Here is a 27,997-nt window from a genome sequence, read left to right on the forward strand (position 1 = left end):
CACTTAGTGTATAGTGTGAGATAATGATATTTGTTTGATCACGGAGTTCATATTATGTATTATGTATTGCTATAAGTTATTAAAGGGTGATGCGACTAAATATGAACTTGTTGATTGACAAAAAAAAATCACAATATACTTAGTGAAGTTTACTTTGAGTAGTCAGGTATTTACTAGGTAGGAAAGCTGGTTAAAGAAGTTACATTTGCAGGCAGAGAAGTTAATGTTGGTTGTTTTAAGAAAATTTGGGCTTCAGAAACCCACATGCTCCCACTCCCAAGCAATGTTCTGCTTTTTCAAAACCACTTTCCCTTATTCACAACTTATTGAAAATAAATTCTATTAACAAAGATAATTTAAACATTGCCACTGAACAGTAAAGCTATTTACTGTTTGATGGAGATAATCATTAAAATAAACATATTAACTCATAAACCCTTGAGTGTGAGGTCTTTGTGGTGGAAGGAAATCTCCACTTATGGTGTACACTCCACCCCTCTTAATTTATCAACGTGGGGCTCTACCTGTGTTGAATTACACAGTGTCCAAACTTTGTGAATCAATTCAGATATTTTGTCAAGATAATGAGGTGTTTCCATCAACTTAGTGGGTAATTCAGTCAGTACAAAAAAAAACAACTCCATTCTGATTTCTTGTTGAACTCCAGGAGTTTAATTTTGTCACAGATCAACCCTCTATTTTTTCCCCATATCAACCACCAGTTTTTTTATACCTGTAAGTAGAAAACTTACTGGTAGTACAGCAGAGACACTGCAGCTGACATGCTTCTCAGTGATTGTCACCCAATTTGCCTTTATTACTTTACCTTATATCTGTGTGTATGTAAGGTAAAGTGTTGTTACCTCTATGGGAAAACTGCAGTTTTCCACACGAGAGATGAATGTCACATGGGGAATTATGCATAAATTAGTAGTACAGAATTACTGCGCAAAATGAAGATTTAATCACCTTGATTGTTTCCCATCTGTGAGGCCTCAGGTTCTAACTGTCGGACGAGTCAGTCATTTTGATAACTGTCGAGTAATTCGGACATTTAGGTCTCGATGCCAAAAAAACTTCCTACAGTAGTAATTATTCAACTTTGCTAAAAATATCCAAATTAAAGTGAAGTTTGAATTAGAGAAGTACAGATTAGAGGAGCTTGAGTGTACAGCACTGAGACTTTGGTGTGATCCTTTAGGAACAAGAGGTATTGAAGGGGTATATTCACTGTGTGTACCAAGTTGGTCAGTTTGACACCACAGGTCAATTACCCAATATACAGTACACTAGCAAGATGCTAATTTACAAAAGTAGTACAGTACTGTAGAAAGAACTTGGATATATCCTCTGTATGGTTAAAACTGCTCCAAAGTTCTCCAGCTGTACTGATAGTGAATCATGGGTAACATTTATCATTATTTGGATCATCTATAAACCATTAATGTTTTTGTTCACCAGCTTTTAAATCCTGCATTGATCGATGTATTATAAATCGTAAATGGCAAAAAAAAAAGTCTTGTCCACTTCAGAGAATGATAAATAGCTTTACAAAACAAATAACTTGGAATAAGATGTTATAGAGGAAGTGGTTTTAGCATCTTTGTGGCATTGGTCTCCTCAGTCTGCAGCTCTCAGTCACACACACACGCAAGGTAAGCACCAGTCGCAACCCTTTGTTACTACCAGCTCTTCACTGCCATCTTTTATTATGGCTGTAAGGTTCACTCATGAGCTGCATGGTCATCACAAGTTAATAATGTATTTACCCAATAATTATCCATCATGTGTTGCCATTTTACAGCAGCTAATTTAATGTGATTTTACAGATGGTTATAAACTACTATACTACTGATAATGGATTGATTTGTTCAATAAAGACAATCTGAAATAGAGATCTATAGTATGCTTATATTAATGATGTATATTACATAGCCTAGAGCTTTTCTACAACAAACTGTCATAGAGAAATATAGACTGTAGCTATTTTTAATATTATAAGTAAAACAACATTAATAGAGTAGTCCCTGTTACTGTAATTAGTTCACTCTATGAAGAAGATATTAATAGAATAGTTCCTCATAATGCAATTAGTTGACATGAGTAATATTAACACCGTTCACCACTTGCTTGTCCTGACGGTGCTGTACCTGGATCCCTTAATCATAGAGAGAAACTGGCGCACCTCACCTTTACCCTTCTAAATAAAAATCAACATCACTTCTGTTTTGTTAATACGAGTCACTCGTTTCTAAAAAAAAAATCTTGCCCATACACGATTAACGTTGACGAAAAGCATGTTCACAATAATAGTCGCAGCTCAGTGACCATAGTGTCGAGCCTAACACTCCCTCCACTATATCTTTTACTTGAACTGGTATTCTGGTAACTCTTGGCAACAATTCATCGCTTAAAAAGATACGTTGATGGTTAGATGTTGCTGCTATGTATTATAGTTCAGTTCAGTACACTGCTGGTCTTGACACATTGACAGTATTCTGACATTAATCTTGTGGTCATCTAAGGGAAGGGAAGTTCTCATAGTAAATAAAGCCTCAGATGTATTTACAGTACATAGTCTGAGGTAACCATAAGGAAGTCTTGAATCATATTAACTGTCAGCAGGCGGAGATCTATGAAAATATGCTCATAAGAACTGAACTAACTCGCTTATTAGGCCCAGAAATACGCCGCACTGAATACTATACGTACAACATAATTTACCCAGGCCATTCTTCCAAACATTGTATATTAGAATAAATAGGCATGATGAATATGAAGGAAGTTAACATTGATAGGTAAATAAAAACACTGTAAACATGACTATGGATCACAGGAAAAAAAGGAGGAAAGCCAAAGGAATCTCTGTTTACATAAAGGTTTAGAAAGTGACCATTACACACCAGTGGGTCGTGATATGAACTCACCATGTTACATATAGTACAGGGTCTGGGGAGTACAGTGACTGAGGAACATTACACCAGTTAGACCCATGTTGAATATTAGCCCCAGGTTGAACATTAGCCCCAGGTTGAATATTAGCCCCAGGTTGAATATTAGACCCATGTTGAATATTAGCCCCAGGTTGAACATTAGCCCCAGGTTGAATATTAGCCCCAGGTTGAATATTAGGCCCAGGTTGAATATTAGCCCCAGGTTGAATATACAGGACTTGTAAACAGTATTGAGTAAGCAACAGAAGACCTCAACCTTGGGAAAAACTATTATAGTCACTGCTACACTGTTCATAGATACTGAAAATAATAATTATATAAGAAAGGAACACTGTATCATTATTACTGTCGTCTCGAGTTAGCCAAATAGAATATTAAGTGACGTCCAGTAGCGAAGGGGTAAATTAGTACAGTTCACATACAATATAATATTTAGTTTAATAGAATGATCATATTTTTTTTTCCAACAAGAACCATTAGTAAGTCGTGGGAAAGACATGTGTAAGTAAATTTGAGTGTTGTCAATATTTTATTTATTATTATTATTATTATTTTTGTTTTATTTTGTCATTATTCATAACCAGTCATGCATGCTTGGGTATGGGCTGTGTTGTGCACGGTTGCTAACTTGGCCTATTATTCTGGATTTTGTTTGTTTGTTTCTGCATGAATATTTGTTGCCTTTTTAGTGTGTATTGAGCATGTCTGGATCTGTTCAGTAGCATGGCACAATTCTTCTTTCCAGCTATATTACTTATTTATATTTATATTATTTTAATACCTTAGTCTTCACATGCCTCTAGGAATCCTCTAAATAAAACATTCTTAGATAAAAGGTGACAGTGTGTAGGTAAACTTTAATGAAGCCTCAGATATTAATGATGAGCGTGGCACATCATCGTCCACGCATCTTAGTTATCTCCTCTCATTGTTATGTGTATGTTAAAGAGAGACAATGTACTGTATACAGTACTAGAAGGTAGATAGAGACTGGTAGAGTCACTAGCTAGCATGTTGTCCACTAGAAGATAGTCAGGGAGTGTAGCCATTTTTAGAGCTCCCACTCAAAATATATATTCAACTTTTTAATATTCATTTCATATAATATTTCAATGAAAGTTATGAAATTATTTGTTAATCTAAATTTATGTACCTACTTTACAGAATTTGCTGTGTAAATAATATATTTTTATACTGACATATTGTATATGACTTAATACAAACAGACAAACCATTGTTCATCTTGCTTCTGAATTGTCCCAGTAACATTTGATTCAGCTAACTCTTAATTTTACGTTGTACATACCTTTTGTCTCGTGTCCCAAACCATCTTGCAATGCTGTACATTATTTCCTACCAAGACCCTTATCCATTTGAGAATATTTCCACAAAGTGTGTTTGTACAAGGCCCTGATGCCCTGCTATGACAGTGTGTGACTGTGTTCCCTACAGTGGCCCCTTCATCCCCTCCTGTGGCTCAACCCTTCTCTTCGAACATCGCAGTTTCTCAGACGAAGCCCAAGACGGAACTCCTGCCCGGCGAAAACATTTGTACAGAGTGTGGTAGACTAATTGTGTAAGTACAGCAATAGACTGATGCCAGCCTCACTCCCACTACTCCTCCACCTCCCACAGCTTTATCACTAACTGCTCATTTAGTCTGCCTGCTCATGACAATCAATAACCACATGTTATTTTGATTGGAGAGTTGTGGGAGATGACGGAGGTGGGACGAGGTGGTATGGTTGTGTCCGATGGCGGTAGTAATGGGTTCCTTTATCCCGGGCACAGACGGCCCCTTGATTGGTGACGGGCCGGGCCCCGCGGGCACTCGCAGCGTGCGTGCCCCACAGACCAGTGTGAAGCCCGAAGGGGCATCTGGCCCCTCACAATCCACCAAGTGCTCTGAATGTGAGCGACCCATTATGTGAGTACTGGCACTGGTCTCCCATGGATGATGGAGCCCACCACCTTTCTAGTGCATCCTGGCAGTGGCCTGCCATCTTATTTTTGCCAGGTGTAGGTGACTCAGGTGCACCATCTGGGTCACCTACACGCACAACATTGGTGCTTGTGATAAGGTTGGCAGGTCACTATGCATATCCAGCCCAGGCTTTGTAGGACTACCATTTGTTCGCTCATTGAAATCGCAAATTTTCCGCTAAACATTGGTTCCACGTGCGCTAATTAAGAGCCTGCAAAACTGTGACCCAATTGGGTCACGTGAACCTGTATGAAGGCAGACGTGCCCAGGTCAGCAGCTGGCATGAGGCATTAACGACATTAACACTGCACTGCTTACCTCTCTCTCCCGTTGATAACCATCTCACCTCGGTGTTCAGCAAGTGAACTGCATCCATGGTAATGCCCGCTAGTTGTGGGCGATACCCACGGGCAGCGAGCCGGGGACTGTGACGCCCTCTTGCACGCTGCTCACTCTGTACACCAACATGGTGTTTTTGCTGTCCTTCCAACACTGCAGTGTTTACTAATTGTACGTCAACTGTACTGTGCATCTTCAGCACTCGCTTTCAGTTTTATTATTTTTCTTTACTGTATATAATTATTTATATAAAGAAGAGAGAACATGGAAAGATTAAATAATGCAGAAATTGACCTTGACCTTTACCTATGATTCCACTTGAATTCTTAGAAACATTGTGGCAAAAAAAAAATAATGTTGACTAAAATAACGGTGTTGTTATTTCTGCTATAAGTACTGTATTCATTGCTAACTTTCTTTGACATAGTAATGGTTAATTACAACTGTATCTACCCTTTCCTCCCACAGAGTATGTAGAGTTTGTGTACCCTTAAATATGCAGCATCACTTCATTGCTCTCACTCACTGAGACGTATTATCAAAGCTTCTATAATTCATGACAGAGGATGTTACACTTCTAGGTGCAGAGTTTAATGCCATACAAGTGTGATAATCTTATAAAAGTCATAGTCTTAGAACATGTGATAGGAAGCCGTAGGAGTGAGAGCATTGATTTGAAGGATCCACTTGTTTGCGGCCCTCTCTTCAGGGTGGGATCATGCCTCCACTGCTGCCCACAATACCTGAATCTTTTTCTTTATCTCACTTTCAAAAAAATAAAAATAAATAAATAATCGATTTTATTGCGAGACTTAGAACCTTCAGCTTACCTACATGGTTTTTCAGTTTGTAGTAAAGAGCTCAGGCTTCACCAGAGAGATGTCATATGTTAGTGACGACGAAGAGTATTGTGGGTAGTGTGGTGGGATGCGGCGTGTGTGGCAATGGTCCACTGACGGTAGGATGTGTGTGTTTCAGCGGCGTGTTCGTGCGTATAAAGAATAAGAACCTGCACGCTGACTGCTTCAAGTGTTCCACCTGCGGTTCCTCACTCAAGAATGTTGGTAAGTTACTTGTATCCCTCGTGTAGTCCTCCCCTCCACCTCCATCCTAGTGACTCTCAACCCTCTCTTTTGTCCTAACACAACGCTCACATATTCACACTGCCAGTATAAGAATATTTTACTCTTTTTTTTTCAGCAATATCTCTACATTTATTATCTGTAGGCTAGCACATGGGTTAATAATGCTTTTTATTAACAAGCTGTGACTCTTGAGTTAGGAGTTGGTGTGTTGATGAGGAGAAGAGAGTTTGTACAATATTGTTACAAATAGCACCACTGAGGTGTCTGGTGAGGAGGTTGGTGTTGCTAATGAGAGTATCATTGACCAGGCTACTACAACATCAACGAAAAGCTGTACTGTGACGTTCATGCCAAGCAAGCTGCCCGTCACAACCCTCCAGGACCCAACCTGGAGCCGGTGTTGGTTAAACCGTAAGTGTGTCTTATCTCACCCTGTTGTCACTTGAGCTTATATTTTCAGATTCTTTGTTACTTTGAATATTTATTGTTGCCTCCTGAACTGTCACAAAGAAAAAATAATTGATATCAAATGATTTTTCCTTTTTAAAGTGGTGCCCCAGTGCCTTCCGGTGCCATGCCTGCCCCTGTGTCCAAGGTGGGCCCACCCCCTGTTCCTGCTGTAAGTACTGTGAAGCCAATCTCCTCTGCCTTGGTACAGAAACACGTAACATCAGATTCTCACCACAATAACCCAGATATTCTTACAGTTCAACAATGGGAGTTGCATCATGACCTTATAAAGATACAGTTTAGTCTCATGTGTCAACTAACCTCTATAAATTGTGACAGAAGTAACAATTTGTGTGTTGCATCAATACCATGGTTAAGGTTTTTGATTTACCAATTAACCAGATAGGAATTGAAATGAAACTCCTCGGTCAGTAATTTACACAGAATAAGACAACTAACTTGATACCTATAGAGTATTTACTATACAAAAATGTGGTACTGTACTGTATAAATGTAAGCTGGACACTAGGTAGTGAATTTCCCAATAAACCAACCATTTCTGTTCTCATATCTGGGAATGACTTTCATTTGCTTGCGATGCTATTGAGACTGGCAAAAATACCACAGGCATTCTCAAAATACTCGAAATTAGTTAGATGTATAAATTCCATCTTAGTTTTGTAATTAAGAGAAAGGTGTCCCATATAGTTATTGGGAGATACAGTACTGAGAGGGAGGGAGGGTGTCGCTCTTGTGTCTGTGACTAATGGTCCAGACCTCCAGGGTTGTTAATTAGGCCATGTACTCTGGCAGCCCTTCAAGCCTCCCGTGGGTGGTGTGAGGATCATGCCGTCCTCCGTCCTCGCCCCAGCACCCATGCCCAAGTTTGCCCCGGTCCCCCCACCCAAGGTACATCAAGCAAAAGGACAACTGCCTCTTTCACTGCCATTAGATACACTAGCAGTTGGAGTGATAATAGCTTTGTTTTAGCTTCTTCATAGCTTTATTGCAAGTAAACAGTGCCATAAGTTGAGATTGGTTCATAAGGTCTACTAGTTTGAGCAGTGTGTGCGAGGATGATATTAAAGGAGATCACATATGACAAGTTGAAGAAGAAAAAAATAGTCAATGTAATGAGGCTGTTAGTGTGAACAGGGCGCTGTATCTGGACAAGAGTGAGGCTCAGCTGTATTTGGACCTACCGGTACAGTATGTGTGTAGGGATGTATTCTTGCTACACCACCAGAATGTGATGGGAAGAGTTCTGTTGAAAGTTCATAGTTTTGAGTTTTGTTAAGGAAGCTTGTGACATAACTGATGCTGGGTGTACCTGACTTTATATGGGAGTAAAGATGTGCAGTAGATGTGAATATGTGTGTATTAGAACAGTAGATATGAATGATGAAGAATGTCTCATGCAATAAACAAGAATGGCAAGTGTGCATAATATACTGTACACAGATAAAAGGCCTGCTATGGACGATACAAAAGGTAGTGCTGTACAAGGCTGGCACACATAGAGCTCAACTAATGCACTTACTCCCACTGGTTGTGCTGACACTAGCTAGACCAAAGCACTGTTATACTGTGCCTGTGATAAATAGTTCGACTCAATTAACAAAGACTATTATAACACTCACAAATTTTGGCTTGGAAATTTTATATAATCCTACTTTATTTATTTTCATGTTTCCGGTACTGTAGTTTACTTTCATTTATAGATTTCACTTAGGGCTCATTGTATTCTGGTTCAGGTGTCGACGTGGACCAGGATTTTTTGGGGGACAGGCCGGTCGTCACCTCTCGGTTCTGCTTAACACGTTTTCTGAAATATGTGATCAGTTTTTGCTAACGTTTACTTACACATTGATTACTGACATGTTGTAGGTTGTTGATGTAGAACTACGGGCGACTTCATTAGTGGATAGCAATATAGACAGTTATAATAATTATGTCACGTTATAGATATACCGGGTAATAGTACCTGTGTTGCCAGGATGATGATAGGAAAGTTCTGTTAATTATCCCTTCTGCATGTAATATAATTTTTACATTTAAAATTCACACTAAAATAACATCTCAGGGTAAGTGCTGTAATGATGTTAGAGTTGTCTGGTAGAGTTGCTTCTAAAAATAAAATCCTTTATTTTGTTTAACAGTGCCATGATGATGATGGGCTATTTACGTCGTTCTTATGTGTACTGTACTGTACTTCTAACTTCTGTTTTTGTCAAGTCTTTTGATGTCTCTGTAAAGTAATCTTAAACTCCGACCGACCCGCTATAAAGACATTGGCTTAGTGTTTGTGTCCTTCCTCTCCGTCAAATATCACAGGAATGATGTAACATTAACTTGATGAAGCAGGAATGGACAAGCCATCAACATGGCAGCAATATATTAGCAGGAGCCACTGGAGAGTCTCTTGTCCTCCACACTCCCCCAATAGTCGCACTCACATATTTCTTACAGCCCGAGCCCATGGTCCCAGAACCTACACCAGAACCTGCTCCAGAGCCGCAGCCCGAACCAGAACCAGAACTAGCAGTGGAACCAGAACCAGAACTAGCAGTGGAACCAGAACCAGAACTAGCAGTGGAACCAGAACCCGAGCCAGAGCCGCAGCCTGAGGTAGATCCGTCTCCGCTTTATGCTCTGTCAACTCGCTCCTTCATAGCCACACTATTGTTGCCTGGGAAGTGGAAGCTGCACCTGAGGGAGAGCGACTCTCTGCATCTTGTTGCTCTTGTCTCTTCTCTCTGGACCTTGTCAGTCCTCTTGGCTTTCCTCTTAAATTTATGGTCTGTTTGCTTGCTTGAGAATCATGAAGGTCATTAAAATGGTCCTGGGTTGGCAGTGAGGTGATGAAAAGTTTTATTGCAAATGATGCATGTTGAAGTTGTGGAGCATTGTAAGGTTGCTACTGTCGACAGGGATTATTGCATGAAGACTCTTTGTAGCAATGGCATTTAATTGCAGGAATCATCTGTAATATCTATATGATGTTGAAGGTTTTCAGTGGGCTCTTCTGTTTGTTGTGGAGTTCAGTGGTGTTGTGTGAGATCGCAGTCTGTGTCATTTGACTATTCCTTGTTGATTGAGCTTGGTTGACACATTCCAGTTCATTGGTTGAGCATCCTGTTGGGTTTCCAAAGCATTTCTTGTGTTGGTCATTTTATATGCTTTATTTTTGTCTTTCTTTAAATGCTTCCATTATTTTGTGCTAATTATTTTAAGTTCTTTCTTGATATACAGTACTGTATAAAGTATTCCTAACACTTTTCTTTAAATATGCCTTTTAGCTTACACTCGTCTAACTGCTCTGAGACTTTTATCATTTGCTTTACTCTGCAGTTTCAAAGTTTATTTTGTGTTAGCATCATACTAGAGGGTTTCTCACCAGGCCCACAAAACCAGTTTTATTGTGGGGTGCCAGATTTTTACCACTGTCTGTCAGTAGTGTGGCCAGGCTAAGCCACCACATAGTGGCAGACACAGTTAAGAATTTTGAGCACAGATATAAAAATCAGCATCCTGGGCTGGTAATTAAGGCCCAGGATGCTGTTGGTGAGAGCCCTCAGGGAGGCAGCCTCGCGACTCCACTTACTGGGTCGCCTCTGACACTTGCAGCCTGTCGTCGCCGAGCCTGAGCCAGCACCAGTTTCTGAGCCTGTTGTGGAGGCTGCACCTGCACCTGCGCCTGTCCAGTCTGAGCCCGAGCCCGAACCCGCAGCTGCGCCTGAGGTATACATGGTTGTGAGTACAGCCCTTCCGGAAATCTCATTGCCCCACGCCTCAGCCCGGGCGTAGACGTCTTGTTGTAGGAGCCCTGAAGCACGCCTGCCGTGGGTCAGATACCGTACATAGTATCTGTCTGCCAGCTCGGTCATCCCATTAATTGTGACTCATGTGGCAAACCTACAGCCATAGTCGTTGGCACCCATGCTGAGGCTGTAGGGTGATGGATTTCGGAAGTGTGCCAACGTACTGCTGTGCACGACTTCGTCACGCCTGGTTTAAAGGGCACAACACCCAACGACCCCTAGGACACACAAGACCTGTCAACACATATTCTAGGGGGTCAACAGTTTCTACAACACTACAGTTTTTATTATGACAGTAGAAATTCGTTTGAGTTTTCTTTATTGTAGACCTCTTGGAAAGAGAGAGATACTGTACTGTACACTGGAGAATGCAAAGTTTAGCATTCCCTTTGTTCATACATTAAGTAGTGCTGAGACTCATTAAACCTGGGGGTTAGTCATTATACATACAAATAATGGGGTTCTGTGTGTACCTGATGTAGCTTAATGATGTTATATATGGTCCCTGCAGACTTGAGGATATAAAGGCTCTTATGGTCAACATTTTCTTGAGGTACGAAAGTGCCGTTGTTAAACTGTTGTATCTCGTAAAGGTGACGTAAATCTTCGTCATATTTTCTGTTTTTAAGTGGTACAGTATTAAACTATGGTGGATCATCACACAAGTTCATGACAATGATAGAAAAAAATTGTTGATACAGGATGTTGTTACGGTTTATCAAACTATTTATCTCGTGGTTTAACTCGCTGACTTGAAGAGAAAGTATCATTGCACACAGACCACAGGCTAGGCTCTCCGTTCAGAAATACTTTTCTACCACAGGATATACTGAACATAGAAAGTCATTTTAAGAAGATGTGGTACAGGAAATTATGTGATGCATCTACACTAACACTAGTCTCTGGGTGGTGATAGTAAGTAAAACTGCAACAAATTCTGTAGGCTGGGAACTGTTATATGTGTTGTGTTTGGGGTAGTTGTTGGTGCACACATCGTGGCATCCAAGTAACAAAGAAGAGAGTGACCATTAATAATTATAATAAGCTACATTTGGTACACGAGAGAGAGAAAGATAAGAGTAAGTCAGTGTTAGTCATGGCAGTACCAGCGTTCCCAACGCTATTGCCAGCATCAGTGGAGTGTACTTCTGCATGAGTATAGTACCCCATACAATGCATGCATATACATATGGTCGTGCATGTAGTACAGTACTTGTATTGCAGAGATGCATGCACGCGCACGTATGTACTGTCTGGTATAGCTATTCATGCTTCATGCACATACATTCTCATATATGTACAGTATACACAGCTATATTTGTACTCATATCCATAAAAGTACAGATGGTATAAAAAAGTATCTTCTCAGATGGGTCTGATGAATTTCAAAATGATCAGTATGACTTGTGTTGTCTTGGTAGGATTGTCAAAATTCTTCGTTCGATGTATAATATTGTTTCACACAGAGTGGCAAGATACTTTTTGTGTATATACGTTCAAATGAATACTGTACATACTTTACATAGCTATTCATGCACATATGTATAGGCATCCTTCTGGCCATCTTCACACGGTGGAGCTGCCAAGAGAGTGGTGCATCACTATTATACCACAAAACTTTGCTAATTTTTAATAATATAAAACATGGCAGGAAAAGTTTAAGCATATTGTCAGTCACTCAAATTGTCACCTGCAACTCTGTACAGGTGCAGAGAAAACCTCTGATTTACATACTTGAAAGTGAAAAAAATAAAAAGAGGAAGAGTGATAATGCTAAGCTTACATCATAGTAACTGCCTTGCAACAGTAGATATATTTATAAAAGGTTCAATTTTTACTTGGACACCATAACCATAAAATGAAACTTGCTATACTGTACCTAGAAGTACTTCATGGGGCACCAACTCCACACGGGATGGGAGGCGGCTAATTTTGAACCTCCCTCAGTAGAAGGATGCCGACATGAACAGGTTGCAGAGAAAATTCCTTGGCACTATCTGGCATGTAAGTTCTTGAGAATCAGTATGTGAAAGGGAGTGGAATTATAACATATTTTCTCTTGATTTCTCTTCGTAATTTTATTTATTTATTTATTTGTGCATATATGACCCAGAAGTAGGGCCAGATATTGCCCAGAGTTCGGGGAATTTTGTCCGCAATGTTACATAATCATACGCCTGTGCATACACCCATATATGTATATTACATTCCTAGACATATACATCCTTCCATGCATACACTACTACATAGGCTACACCATACATCATACCCAAACATACATGCATGTAATGATCAATATACACATGCACACTTAACACATACATACACATTTGGATCAACACAAACACACAACCATGCAAGTATGTATATGAATTAAGATACATGCATACCGCATACATATCCATAAAAATGTAGGTTAAACTGCATACAGATCCACACACACACACACACGGAGCAAACAAACTTATAAGATTAAATGTGCACATAAGTTTAAAGCACACAGATTGGGTTTAATACATACACAGTAGGATTAATGTATACAGGTATGGGTTAAATATGAGGATAAATATTCACACATAAGAGTTCTATTAGTACTGTACATACATACTGTACATACATACTGTACATACATAGATACATATATCCACAGACATTAACACAATACAAAGGTTTTCACTGACTTTAAATTTAAATGGAATATATTATCAAGACAATCGTAAGTATACATAGACAATACATGCGTATACACAGTTGTGTGTATCACCACTGTTACAATTACTGTATGTGTACACAACTACCACACCATATATCAGCTACACTCACGTACACGCTTGGCGAGGCTACACGTACACACTATGCTTTACTACACATTGATATACCACTCAAGATGTACACACTCAGTTAGGGTACATCGAGGTTTTGCGCTAGGCTAGGCTACATTCATGTACACAGTAGGCTACTCTTAGATACACACTAGGCAAGGTAACACACTATACTATACCTGTACTGGGCAGATGTACATACATGGATAGGGCTGCATCATGTACATCAGATTTGTATATTGAAGAGGGTGTGTGGGAGGCGAGTGTTGTGGTGGGTGGCATGGGTGGGTGGTCCAGTAGCTAGTGGGCGGGCTGCCAGCTGAACTACCCACCCCACCCGATCTGCCTGTTAAGGAAATGTGTACCTCCCAGATGCATGCGTGCCTCTCCCTCCCGACCTCCGTGCACGTGTTATGTTTGTAGTGTTATAGTACGGTGGTCACCCCGCGTTGTGTTACCACCACCCGCGGTCCTTTCAGGGCCCCGAGGTCGCTCCTGTCGAGCACCAGGCTGAGGCTCCAGCACCAGCAACTGAAGACATTGCTCAACAGCCGCAGGAAGAACCTTCACCACCATCTGAGCTGCAACCAGAGCTGGAGGTCCAACCTGAAGTTGAGGCCGTCACACTGCCCGATACAGAGACAGAAGCAGAGGCTAAGTTAGAGCCACAGACTGTAATAGAACCCCAGGCTATCTCAGAGCCACAGACAGAGGCTATCACGCAGCCAGAATCTAAACCTATAGTAGAGGAGCTTGAACCTGCAGCAGAACCAGCAGTTGAATCAGAACCAGAAGCTGCAGCAGAACCAGCAGCCACAGCAGAACCAGCAGCCGCAGCAGAATCAGCAGTCGCAGCAGAACCAGCTGTCATATCAGAGCCGGAACCTGCCGATATTGCCGCGGAATCTCCGGCACCAGGTGTGGCGGGGGAGTCTGGGGGGGCTCTGCCCCCTCCGACTGCCCCGGTGCCCACGCCTGCTGCCCCCCCTGTGGAGGTAGAGTGGCGCATGTCCCCTGCTTATGATACTGGCTGGGCCAGTGCCACAGTCTGCCATAGTTCAGCGTCCATACGCGCGCTGCTCCACAAAGTAACCCTTGCTCAGTGTTCACATATAAAGTGATTAATTTAAGTATTGGTGACGATGAGTGCCAGCCAGCAACTAACCTTCCCCGAGCATCATGTATTGTTCAGTTTTATTAGCATAGTGTGGATACAACATTACATTAGTGTTGGTTCTCGGTCCTCAGCCATAATCACATAGTAAAGGGACCGCTTCCCCCTCCTCCTACATCTGGTGTGGGGAGGCGGTCCCGGCCACTTCTGTGTTTACCTTAGTACTAACATGTTCTCTCAACGTTGCAGCCGGCGCCGGTCCCTGCTCCTGTCCCTGTCCAGGCCCCCGCAGCGCCCATGGCGGCCCCTCCACCCACCTTCACCCCATTCAAAGCCCCGGCGGCCCCCGCGACCCAGAAGGTACCATTTGGTGCCCCTGCTGGAAGCGTGGATGTGCGGTCGCACATTCCCAAGAAAGGTACTGTGACATAAAGTGTAGAGAAAGAGGTAAGGCGACCCAGCTGTGAGGCGATGGATTACACTATTGTGATAATAGAACTTGACCCACCAGGCCCAGCCTGTCTCGCCTTGCCTCTTGTGCTAGTGTTTAAGGACTACTGTAGGTTAATGTTGTGTTTTTATTATTATCTGGTAAATCTATAATGGTGCATTTATTTTGTGTTTTAAACCTTTGTCTTGGCAAAGTGAGGGAGGAAGGGTCAGTGAGCATGATTGTGGTGTTGGCAATGGGTGTGTGCCAACAGATGGTGCCCATGACCAGGCGGGCACCACCCACAGCCCTCTGTCCATCACACCTCAACTTTCCTTTGTCCTCACAACAAAATAAATGAAAGTAATTAAGCTGACCAAGATACACTAGTACAGAATAGTGCCAAATCAATGGTTATTTGCCTTTCTTTATTGTCATCGATGACACAATGGCTTGTTTCGCTTTGGCATGTGTATATAGTGTGGTAATTTGCTTTTTTTATTTCTTTGATACAATTATTTTTTTTTATAAAATATTTAAAACTATTCACACTATGGGTACGTGGGGGAGAGGTGTAATGGCTGACGTTGTCTCTTGAGCAGCTAAGCAACGATACCATCCAAGGGCTGCCAAGTTCCTTCTTTTTGCTGACGAGATTTTGTCTTTGTCACAAATATAAATAATTTTTTTTTATCTAGTTTAAATGATGTACAATTCTACTTTCTTTGGGAAACCTCTTATCACTGAGACCAAGACATGTAAGCACAAATACAAGCCACAATATTGATGGTAGCAATTACATTTAAAATTCCTACCTCCAGTTTTGTTCTAAAAATAACCTGGCATGTCTCCCATACGTCAAGGTGAAACCTCATCATAGACTCTTGATAAGTGGGCGGGGGAGGATGTGGCAGTAGTGTCAAGAGAGTCACCCCACGGTGTACCTCCTGGTGTGACACAATGATGAACATGTACAGTACATTACTAGTCTGCACTGACCAATGTATCATTACTTGATCAGATAAGTTTTTAGTGCAGGATCTTGATGGAGGTTGAACTTGACTGCTTTGTACAGTATACAGTAGTTTGATTTTTTTGTAAATAATTTGTGCTTTTATTTGCCACAGACATAAGTCTCAGGTCTACACACCAAGCACTCAGCTTCCCATTCTTCTCTACCACTGCAAAAACACTTGAATTTTGTCTTTAGCTCTGCAGTGAATTTACACTTTTGCTTTGGCATTGTGTTTACAGATAACAAAATAAAATACCAAATAAAGATATCTTGAAGAAATGCTACTGTGCAAAGTATGGACTCAGATGAGACACTGAAATTGAGTTCAGTACTAATACAGTATAATGAAATTAGTGCCATGGCTGAACCAAGGGAGGAGGCTTTGGAAAAAAAATTATATGTCCAGGACAAAAATTAAATGATGCAGTGAACTAGACAAGTCCAGGACAAATACTCAACAAATGCTCTCTGCCCTTCTCTCTCTCTCTCTCTCTCTCTCAAATGATCAACACCTTCTCCCAAGAACCAGTGAATATTTTATTTATTATTTTATATCTTAGAGATCAGTGATTATGTTCTAACTGGGATGGTTTGGTATCCATTCTTTCCTCCGTCCGTCCACGCAGTCGCCCGTTAGTTCACACTACTAAGTGAACTTAATTCAAAATTCACATTAATTTGTGTGATGATCTGACCCAATATGGTCAACTGGTTCTTATTTCTTCAGTAGGGAGTCACTTCAACAGAAACCTTGACAGTACATTTAGTCTTCAACTTCATTAACTGTCAGAATTAAGAAAGTCAATAAACTTGAGACTAGTTGGTACACAACTGGAAGTATAGGTATAGTACCCTACCCAGCACACTGTCTAGTAGGGTACACTTCCTGCCCGGTATGTAAGCCCCGTGATGGACGCCTGCCAAAGCCAGCAGAACAAAATTAGTAACTGGTCAGTCACTACAACACTCGTCATCCTAAGTCTCAGCTGTCAGGGAGGCTGCCCCACATATAGCATATGCTCTTGTTAGAAATAAAGTCAAGTGGATGAACTACTACTGATCGATTAGGCCATTGGTGATACTGCAGGCTAATGCTTACTAAGTACTGTACAGTGCATCATATATAGTACAAGATTTAAGTCAGTCATGAGAGTGATCAGTTATTTATGTAGGCAGTAATAATAATTGTGTCCAGCAATATGATTGGTGCACTGAAGCAGAGTATCTTTTAAGTTTTCTTTGGTTTGGTTAAAAATGTATTATTCCATTATTGATTTGGGACCGAGTCATATGCAATGGTAGCCAACATCCTTGCATACTGACCTGCCTGAGGATACTTAGTTTTTCTTTAGGAGTGTTAACCCTTGCATACCTTCACCTTATCTCTCATATTAATAAAAACTTTCTTTATTGGTCAAGAACCAGCCTCAAGCATGCCCTCTTGGTAAAGCCTGTAGTAAAGGACCCGACCTACAGCTGTCACTCTCCTGCTGCTGATGGTTGGGTTTCTAAATATACCTCATTTACACATGGCCCTTTTATTATATGAGAGCAGCTATGGTCGGAACCTCAGCCAATAAAAGTAAATTTTTTATAATATGCAGATTAAATTATTACCGAACCACTAATGATGTATTCTTCAGCATATAAGGCATTAGTTTTAAATTAATTTTTGGTTTATAATTTTGTAAAGATCTTTTTGCATGCCTCTTAATGTTATTGATTTTGTTTATTTTAGCTATATTACATGCTTCTAAATTACTTGGCTCCATTAATCACAGAATTATTAATCTTCCTCAAGTTTCACGTGCAATTTCAATATTCCATAAGTGTATATGTTTTTACATAACCCTTTGCTATGCATATTAATTAATTTGATTTTTAATGAAATTGATGATTTTTAGATCAAGTACAGTATTGTTAATAAATTAGAATATGGTACAATAGTGATTGATTGTTGTATAAAAAGTAGTTTTATTATGACATTATAATCAGGCAAATCCAGGAGTGATAGAGTACTGTGCCAGTTAGGTTCTTGAAGCTGATAAAGTTGTACATAATACTGTCAGTGTTGTCTAGATTATCTCTGTGAAGAGCAAATTTTTGATGAGCAGTTTGATAGAAATTAATATTTTGCTGATAGTGTTGAATAGCTGTACAGAAACAGACATTTCCTTCATCAGAAGAAGTCACTGAAAGATTTTTGTTACAAGTGGCTGGAACTCACTCTGGTTATTTTCTCACTTGCAGGCCAAATATTACTGGTGGACAGACTGTATACATTTTTATGATGAAATTATTCTATGAACATCTATTAAGAATTATTTATTGATTCCATGTATGTTGTTTAATATTTAAAATGTGAGGATAATTCTTAGTGATTCATTGTGTAGAAGTCCCTTGATGCAGTGCCCCTCACTCACTAAGTCTTGGATTTTATATTAAACAAATTACAAAGGCATTTTGAGGAAAGTTTTACTAAAAGAGTTATAAACAAGTTAGGGGAAGTGTAGTGTTGTTTTAGAGAAGTGATACAGGTAGTGTTGAATTAGTGGGGACAAACCTGGATATGCCTGTATTAAGTGAGCAAGTAGAAGGTGATGGTAGTGTAAGGTGTTTGAGCAGCATTACAGTATGAGCTGCGTGTTGATGATGGGGCAGGCTGCTTCCCGGTAGCCCAACCACTCCCACTGCCCACCTTAACATTTTCTTCCTCCAGGACTCACCTCAATCATTAACTACTACTGTATAGTCATGCTTTATATTGAACAGAGGTTGTTACATAACTGTACACCTGCCATGTCACCAAACCAATATACAGTAGTTGATTTTTTAATTATAATATATATATATATATATATTTATTTATATATTATTATTATTATTATTATTATTTTATTATATGTTTTTATTTTTTTATTTTTTTACTTTTATTATTTTTTGTGGGTTAACCCAGAATTGAAAGTTAATTATTAAGTAATTAAAAGATATAATGTTAAATTAATTTTTTCATAATGACTGACTTGATACTTTAGTGACACAACTGACAGTGATGACTAGGACAATGATGGCTGGACATGTTAAAATAATTGGGAAAATATCCATTAATCACTAACATTATAAAACCAACATCTAAAACAAACTTGTTACTCATTTGAAAACTATTTTGAAGATATATTTAAACCAGTTAATAATTTGTAGCAGAAAACTTTAAAATGAGAAGTGTAGTGTATGCATCATCAGAGTTAGGTTGGCAGGTGTGCACTAGTGTAGGGAATGATGCTACTAAGTGGGCAGTGGTGGTGTCAAACTGCCGTTGTGTAAGCAGCCTGTGGCTGCAGCTGGTGCTGCTGGAGTTGTGCTGGAGCTAACCCAGAGCCCCCAAGTCTGCCCTTGTCTGTGGCCCTGGGGTGGGGGAGGTGGTGTGACCCACCTCCCTACCTACCCACCCCTCACCCCCCACTGCTCCCCCAGCACGTCTCCTCCCCCATCCACCCTGCTCTCCACTAACCATTACTCACCATAAACTACTGGCCATCTAACTCACATTTCCTAGACTCTTGTCTGTCCAGTCTTCTTAACTATTATTTTTATCCTCCTGGAAACTGCATGTACCTCATAGAGGGAGTCTTACCAGACATTTTTTTGGACGGAGGAACCTTTTTTATTTTTTAAAATAAAGCATTTTTGCTTCCAATAAATTAATCATAATTTGCCTCGGTTTGGAATTGAATAACAGAGCTGGTGGTCCAAAATGTTAAAATAAGTGCATGTGAGTTGGCTGGTGCAATACACAACACGGCTGCGGAGTCATTGATGCACGCGCGTTTTGTTTTTGTCACATGCTGCCTGGTTTTGACTGATGGACTGCCGTAATAATAAAATAAATGCCAGAACCAGTTCCCTGCGGAGTCGCAATCTAATTAGGGATTTCCTTTCTTTCCCCCGTCCCCATTTTTTGTCTGGTATGTTCCTTCCCTCCTCTCCCCTGTGCTTTGTATCCCTTATTCATTTCTGCTTCCTTGCCTGTCGCTACACCCAATTTGATACATTTTTGGTAATTCCCATCCACTTTGTTTTCCACCTTGTTGGTGTAACTCCTCCCGGGTCTCTATGGTCACTACTCTTGTGACATTAATAACTTCTGTTGTACTTTCCTTCCTTTTGTTTAACTGGTATATCCATTTTCTTCTGGATCCACTTCTGGCACTTTTAATGGACTCATATTGTATGTTGTTGTTTATCAACAAATTTACTCCTAATTGCTCTGGATTTCTTGCCTATTATTACTCGCTTGACTCACCTGACTCTTGGCGATTTTCACTTCTTGGTCATTGACTCTGACCTATTATCACATTTACTTTAAATTTATCGTGTTTGGGTAACTTCTGTTCCTCCAAATCACTCTTACTGGCACCCTATTTCCTGGGTCCCTTGCTCTCACTTGACCCACACCATCGGTGCAGGTGTACCCTTTGTGTGGCCGCCGCCAAAGAAGGTGGACACGGTGGAGGAGGGGCCCCGCTCGCCTGCTTGGGCGCCTGCGGGGGAACCTGTCTATGTGCCCAGACCAAAGCATGCTGCTGGTCCACCCCCAAAGAGGCCTCCCCTCTTGCCCACCCCACCACCTCCAAAAGATTACGATACCATGGTCATAAAGGCTTCCCCTCCCACCCAGCAACCCGCTGAACCTGCCAAAGTTTCCCCCGCTTCTGCTTCTGCTTCTGCCCCTGCTCCAGTTCATCCACCTGCTCCTGCCCCTGCCCCAGCCCCCACTCCTGCCCCTGCTATAACACCAGCATGTAAAATCCCTTCTTTGTCTGGAAAGGGTAAAATAGAACCCCCATCATTTGTGCCAGTCACTGCACCAATGCCCACTGTTAGCAAGTGTGCCCCCACCCCACAGCTGTCTTCTACTATGCCTGCTGCTCCCAAGCCAATTGTTCCTAAACCAGCTGCTACTGCTAAACCTGCTGCTTCTAAGCCTATTCAGGGATTTAAGTCTGTGGCAGCTCCCAAGGTAGTACCAAAGGTAGCTTCATCAAATGTTGGTTTTAAGTCAGTTTCATCACCCGGCCAGAAAACAGGTCCGGCCCCAGGAGCTCCCTCAAGACTTGCCTCCGCCCCCATCCCTCCCCCTATTTCAGTTCCCATTGTTAATTCTGCTCCAGCCCCTGCTCCTAAGCCTGCTCCAGGTCCAGCTGCAGCATCCGCATCAGCCCCAATGCCAAAACCTGCAGCCCCCAAGCCCCCCGCTCCCACAGGCCCGGCTCCAGCTCCTGTCTTCGCTCCGGCTCCAGTGCCAGCACCTGTTCCTGCTCCATTTGGTGGTGGCATGCCCAAGCCCACGCCAATGCCGGATCTGGGTGGTAGTTCACTGAAAGGTGTTGCCCAAACTGGAGGGCAGAGGTCTGCCCCTCGTCGTGGACGTGGTGTGATGAACCCTTCCACTACTACCAGGATACCCGTATGTGCTGACTGCACGCGCCAGATCAGGTTGGTGGTGTGGTTAGGATTTAAGGGTGTTGTAGTAGGCTAGGTGTGTTCTAAGCATGTTGTGTGTGTACCTTTTGTCATGTTTGTTGTCCCCTGTGGCCAGGCACAGTGACGCCCGCTGCCACCACCACCAAGGAGCTCCCAACCTGCCGTGGCTGCAACACACCCATCAGGTAATACCCCCTGTACTAACATTCTCCTCCCTACTACTTGCATTTCACACTCACAGTTTAACATATGGTAATTAAAATTTATTAACATACTGAATTGTAAAGAATGAAAATTAGAATTATCTAATATTACAGGGCAAGTTATGACTAGCAGCGTATGAATAAAATACGTAACATTTATTTTTTTAAGGGTAATTATTGATTTAATGTTAACTGTACTAAGAGTATATCAGAAGATAGTCACTACTAATATACAGATAAAGATGTGTACACAGTATCTTGCATTATTTTACTCTTCAGGGGCTTAATTACTGTAGACTTATGTAATACCATTATCATCACCATAATTCTTCCAACACAGTTGTAAATGCATTACTTTGTCTACTTGTACATAATGTGGCTTTGCATGTTAAGTTACTTTTCCTTTTATCTGCATTGTCCAAGGTGTATATATGCCTGGTATAGGTCAAGCTATAATATTATTGTATTTGAGCAGTTGATTACATCATACTTATACAGCACAGCAATATTTACAATGAATAACAATGAAATATTTTGAAAAAATTTCCTCCAATTACAGTAGTTGGAAACTTGTTAATTTGATGTACACTGTATTACTGCTTACACTTGACCTACCTAGATTTTTAACCGAAGCCTTAATAAACTTTTCACAGAGGCCCCTTCGTTTCTGCATTGGGTAAAACCTGGTGCCCAGATCACTTTGTGTGCTCCACTGAAAGTTGCCGCAGGGCGCTAATTGACATGGGCTTTGTAGAGGAGCAAGGTTCCCTGCACTGTGAAGACTGTTACGAGAAATACTTTGCCCCCATCTGTGGCAAATGTGACAAGAGGGTGAAAGGGGTATGTCTTATTTTTTTCATATGAGCCAATTTATCATATTGCTTTTGAATAGTATCTTTGTACTTTTGCAGGGATACTGTATAAATTACAGTACAGGTACTGTATTCTTGCTTTTTTTATTCGGTTCTGACTTAAGAAAGCAGAGGTTTATCTGGAAATTTAGATTATATAAATGGTAATTAAGTGAATTTATTAAAAAAATGATGAAGTTCAACGTATAGTACTATACAGTATTTACAAAGAGTAAATAATTATTTTTTGTCTCTAGGACTGTCTTAATGCTGTTGGTAAGCAGTTTCATCCCGAGTGCTTCTGCTGTGCTTACTGTGGCAAGGTGTTTGGTTCTGGGGCCTTCTATCTGGAAGATGGATTGCCTTACTGCGAAGCCGGTGAGTTGTTTGCCCCAGGAGTAAGTACTTAGTAGAGAAGGGGATTTTTTATTTTTATTTTGTTAATCTTTAACATTATCTTTATTAAATTATACAAAGGTGTTAACATAAGTTGCAAAACACATGTAAAGGAAGGTGTATGAAGAGTTGAACAAGGTGAAGTAAATAGAATTGGTTGAGTGTAGTCAGAGGAATTGTAGAGGAGCAACTTTTTTTGCTTGGGGAAGTATTATCTGTAGTACAGTATTGTGATAATATGCCATTAAAGGTCGACTGAACTGTTATGTCATTTTACTTTTTGTGTCAATTTCTCATAGATTGGAACGACTTATTTACGACCAAATGTGTGGGCTGCGGTTTCCCCATTGAGGCTGGTGACCGATGGGTAGAAGCCCTCAACAACAACTACCACAGCCAGTGCTTCAAGTGCTCGGTAAGTTGCCTGTCAGTGTGTAAAAGTCCTATTTTTGAAGTGTAATCATCTCCATTTCCGAAATTACTGCTGCATTGCTAAAGTTTAATATAATCTTTAGTCTTCAATATTTATATAATAATGCAGTATGTGGTGGAGATAATTCTTGGCCTTCTGTGTACATGTGACAGGTGTTACATGTGCAAGTAAGTGATATAAGTACACACAGTATAAAGTTTCCTTACAAATAGGTTGGCTAGACACACAACTTCTATCACCAAGGAAGTGCAGTACACTACACTGTTAAAAACAAACCTTCTTTCTATTGGCTATTAGGACTCCCCTCAACAGCTAGCACTGTTCCATTGCAGCACCATCTTAGGAAATATTTTGTAATCTATTTTGTATTTCTTGTTCCCCAATTCTTACTTTTTCTAAATTTTTTTGTCAACATTACTTAGACTATTTACACTACATTTTAATTGCCTCATTTGTCAGTAAACTTTGAAGGATACGGGTAGAATATTAGACATGATAATTCTCCTCCGTGTTGTAGCATTGTCATTGGGTCATAAACAGTAGTAGATTTTGCACACACAGAATGAAGTGTTGAACATCATCAACCTGGTGTAAGGGGTATGGTAGCCTTACTCATGCTAGTGTGTTTGTGAGAGGACCTGTTTTTCTTTATACTGTACAGAGCTGCAGTAATATTTCATTTTTTGCCACACACACACACACACTGTATGGTATAAGGTTGTATATAAATACATGCATGTATTCTTCTGCATTCAGTACCATGCATATAAGGTGAGGTAGAATATGTTTTTTTTTTACGAGTGTGTTCTTGTGACATCATTCTTCATTTACCATTTCATGCATCCGGTTCAGGGTGCAGAGGTTGTTGACACCAAAATGTTTGACAAAGAAACCTGCATGAAGTACATTACAGTACTGTATATATATTGAAATGTCAGAATGGCCATTGTACCCTGCATGAACAATTGTTTAGGGTCCAGTACTAAAGTAAGAGGTGTGTTTGTGTGTGTCAAACTGAAACACCTCGAGTGTAATAGTATTTATGCTCCTGAAGAACCAAAGATGTATTTGAAAACTATTTTATCCATTTTTTTTGTATAGCTTAAAAGAATGTTTGTTTGCTCCCATCCTATCCACAGGTTTGCAAATCCAACCTAGAGGGCAAGAGCTTCTATGCCAAGAACGGCCGACCCTTCTGCAAGTCCCATGCTGGCCGCTAAACTCCAGTTTGGGCCACTCTTGCTTGGTGCTTTGATCCGATACTTAGCCACATTCCTCAACCACCCTTGATCACCTTAAAGACTCCCTAAATAGTCTATTGTGCATTCAACCACATGAATGCCACGGACTATGGGCTCTTGTTTGTTATCACACCTTTAAACTGATTTGACGGTGTTAATGGTTACCAAGCATAAGGTGTCTCAAGGAGGATTTTGGAATATGGAAAATTAGAGCTTTTTAGAATTCTCAAATAGATATTAAATGTATTAATTATGCGAGGGTTTCTTAGTTTTCTTATTATGTTTGATTAGCTTCAGTAAATCCTCTAGTTAACTTCTTAGTTCTCTGATAGTAAATAAAAGTTTTTCTCACAAATAGCTAATTAGCCAAGCATAGCTCTAATCTTAGCTAGTGGGATATAAACTGTGCAAATTACACTTGCAGTCAATAATTATATTTGTGGGTGCACCATAACCAATCAATATAGATTTAATTAAGCCTCGCCTGTCAGCGACCTGAGCCTAGGTCTGCCTTATGCACTAAGATTCACACTTACTGCTCATTCCCTCTGTCTTTATCTTCGGGTGGAGGTGGTTGGAGGGCGCTTAGCCACACTTACACTTGTGCTACAGCAATACTGTCCTCACACTCCTCTTGTTCCACAGACAGTAGAGATGCTCAGTATCTGCAGCACAATATTAACCAAGAATTCTGTCAATGTAGTGTGCATAATTAGAGTAGTAACTAGCCTCTAACCTGCAGAAATGCCACAAGAACTTGGAGGGCCAGAGCTTCTTCGCCAAAGGTGGAAAGCCTTTCTGCAAGGCTCACGCCCAGCGTGGTTTCTAAGCTGCTTCACAGAGCACGCAGGGTCCCGTCACGGCTCTTCCTTCTGAGGGCAGGGAGGGGTTCACCTGCTCCCATTCTCTAGCAACAGAATCGACTGGCTGCACAAGTGCCATCTTCACTAACTTATGTACAGTCGCAGCAGCAGGAGCAGAAGTCCACTAAAACATATCTGCTTACCTGTCCTTGTTTAGCTATTTAATAACATGTACTGTATTATACCCCTCAAAAGTGACTAACTGTTGAGGCAGAACTCTAGTGTGAGTTAACCATCTTTCTGTTGCATTTATTTATTTATTTGTCTTTATATGGTAAGGCAGTTAGTCAGCCTAATGGCTCAGATTTATCAAGAAATGGTGCATAAAAATCACCAGTGATATGAAAGTCAAGTGCCTTGATTTTATCACATTAATCTATTAGAGTAAGTATACATAAGCTTTAGTGCCTAGATTAAGGTTCAGTAATACAGACATACTATATGAAAGGTCTAACATGATATGTCACATGTACTACTTTTGATTTCTTCATTGCTTTAGCTATTTTCCAGTCCTTGCTGTATACTGTACTGTATAGAGAAATATATCAATTGTGAATAACAGCATATTGTTACACAGAAACTATTATTGTATATATGAATTTCGTGAATGAAACCTATTTATCTAAACAAAATAAAACTACTATATATACCAACTTAGCAACAAGATTCTAACTCGGCTATGCTTGCTTAGTCTCCTAAATGCCGTGTGTCTTGTCTGTCTCAATTTCTGTTTATGTTTGATGTTCACACGCACTGAGAACAGTCTTCGTGAATTTGGAAAAAGAGGGAATTCTAAGTCATTTGCTGACCGTAGAGCTTGCTTAGGGGCCAATTAATACACATCCCATGACCCTGTAGCAAACAAGTTTACGGAGGCTGATGTAGATTGTTTTAAATTCACGAAGGCTGAACCCAAAAACGTTTTAACTACTCAATCTAAAATTCTGTTGCGTGTTTCTTGATCTTCTGATTATCATTCGTCCCGCCTTCAAAGGGGAATATAAATGAAAATAGACATGTTGTAATGTTACTTTCATTACCCTAAACATTTGCTTATGTATTGTGGCTGCTCATATATATATATATATATATATATATATATATATATATATATATATATATATATATATATATATATATATATATATATATATATATATATATATATATATATATATATATATATACATATACACAGTAGTACCCCGATTTAAGCGGTCAATTGAACCCATGGGGTACCGCGGAAAGTGAAAACCGCGTAAAGTGAACAACAGAACATATGGGATTAATTCCAATAGAGACTGGCCCGACCCTCAAACTCCACTTTTTCAGACACAATACCTACGTTGTAGTAAAAATTACATCTTGATTTTATGATGGTATGCACACACATTAATAATTAAGAGAAATATCAATAATATTAGTTTTTTAACACTTACATTAGTAGAAAAGATGGTTGGGCACACAGGGATGGGGGGTTGGTTCCGAGGCAGAGGGCAGATTATTGGCCCTCACCTGTATCACTTGTATCAATTGTTTCACTATCCACCACAGAGGCTTGCAGGGCCTCTTTGTCAAACCCCTCAAAGTCCATATAAGTCCATATCCTCTCTATCACTATCACTGACTTGGGCCGGCTGTGGCGGGTGAAGAACTCGGTAATGTATTGATGACTGGGCGACCTTGTGCGCATCCTGCCTGCGCCGCTTCCCGCGTATATGATAAAATCATACAGAAAATAGGGAAACAATGGAGCACCCTAGCTTTTGTCTTTATTCAAGAAGGTAAATCAGGCAAATAAATTATTAGGTCTTATAAGAAGGTCGTTGAGATATCTAGACGGTACGTCCCTTGTAACGATCTTCAAGAGTGAAGTGCTTCCCCATCTGGAGTACTGTCACCCCGTCTGGTCCCCTTAGATATGCTAGGGACTGTCAGTTGGTTGAAAATGTTCAAAGGAGGGCCACCAGACTGGTGTCTGCACTTCGGCACCAACTACCTGAGAGATTTGAGCGCCTGAACTTGCCTAGCTTATACTACAGACGGGCAAGGGGCGTCTTAATTGAGGTGTATAAGCATCTCGAGGGGCACTACTCAGTGTCGAGTGTCCTTACTTGGAGCTGGCGGACGCTCGCCCCACAAGGGGTCACAGCTCAAGGTTGAAGAAGCCGCAAGTCCAGAAAACTATGAGGGCAAACTTTCGGAGTGAGGGTTGTGAACTCTTGGAGCAATCTGCCAGCAAGAGTTGTGACGGCACCGAGCATGAGCTCTTTCAAGACCAGACATGACCAACACTGGAGCAGGTTCAAGTACATTCAGGAGCTGGTGCATGCCCAGTACAGTACCCGCAAACAGTGCGGAACAGAGGCGTGACCGACCGCCCAAGTGGCTAACGAGCCGATCGATCAGTGAAGAGGATAAAAGAAGAAAAATTCTACCCAGACTTTCTGCCTCATTTGCACATATCTAGATTTATTTATTGCTATTATTATTTAGTTCTTTTTATTTTTTA

At 40.6% G+C, this 27,997-nt stretch overlaps 1 protein-coding gene across 21 annotated transcripts in view; it reads left to right on the forward strand.

The window, feature by feature from the left end:
* The window catches only part of LOC121868070 (PDZ and LIM domain protein Zasp-like), a 108,067-nt gene extending 81,557 nt beyond the window's left edge, over window positions 1–26,510 (forward strand). For 8 of the 21 annotated variants that reach the window (XM_042368365.1, XM_042368405.1, XM_042368386.1 and 5 more), the window contains 14 exons: window positions 4,746–4,881; window positions 6,256–6,341; window positions 6,671–6,773; window positions 6,912–6,981; window positions 7,626–7,721; window positions 9,282–9,440; window positions 10,440–10,565; window positions 13,935–14,450; window positions 14,819–14,987; window positions 21,279–21,510; window positions 22,355–22,541; window positions 22,810–22,930; window positions 23,248–23,363; window positions 25,365–26,510. In XM_042368365.1, coding sequence (XP_042224299.1) covers window positions 4,746–4,881; window positions 6,256–6,341; window positions 6,671–6,773; window positions 6,912–6,981; window positions 7,626–7,721; window positions 9,282–9,440; window positions 10,440–10,565; window positions 13,935–14,450; window positions 14,819–14,987; window positions 21,279–21,510; window positions 22,355–22,541; window positions 22,810–22,930; window positions 23,248–23,363; window positions 25,365–25,451 — 2,204 coding nt within the window. In that variant the 3' untranslated portion in view covers window positions 25,452–26,510. The other 13 variants (XM_042368360.1, XM_042368372.1, XM_042368416.1 and 10 more) reach the window with 10 other exon arrangements.
* Window positions 26,511–27,997: the final 1,487 nt, after the last annotated feature.

Source organism: Homarus americanus, unplaced genomic scaffold (assembly GCF_018991925.1).
Source record: "Homarus americanus isolate GMGI-L3 unplaced genomic scaffold, GMGI_Hamer_2.0 scaffold32583, whole genome shotgun sequence".
Taxonomy (NCBI): Eukaryota; Metazoa; Arthropoda; class Malacostraca; order Decapoda; family Nephropidae; genus Homarus; species Homarus americanus.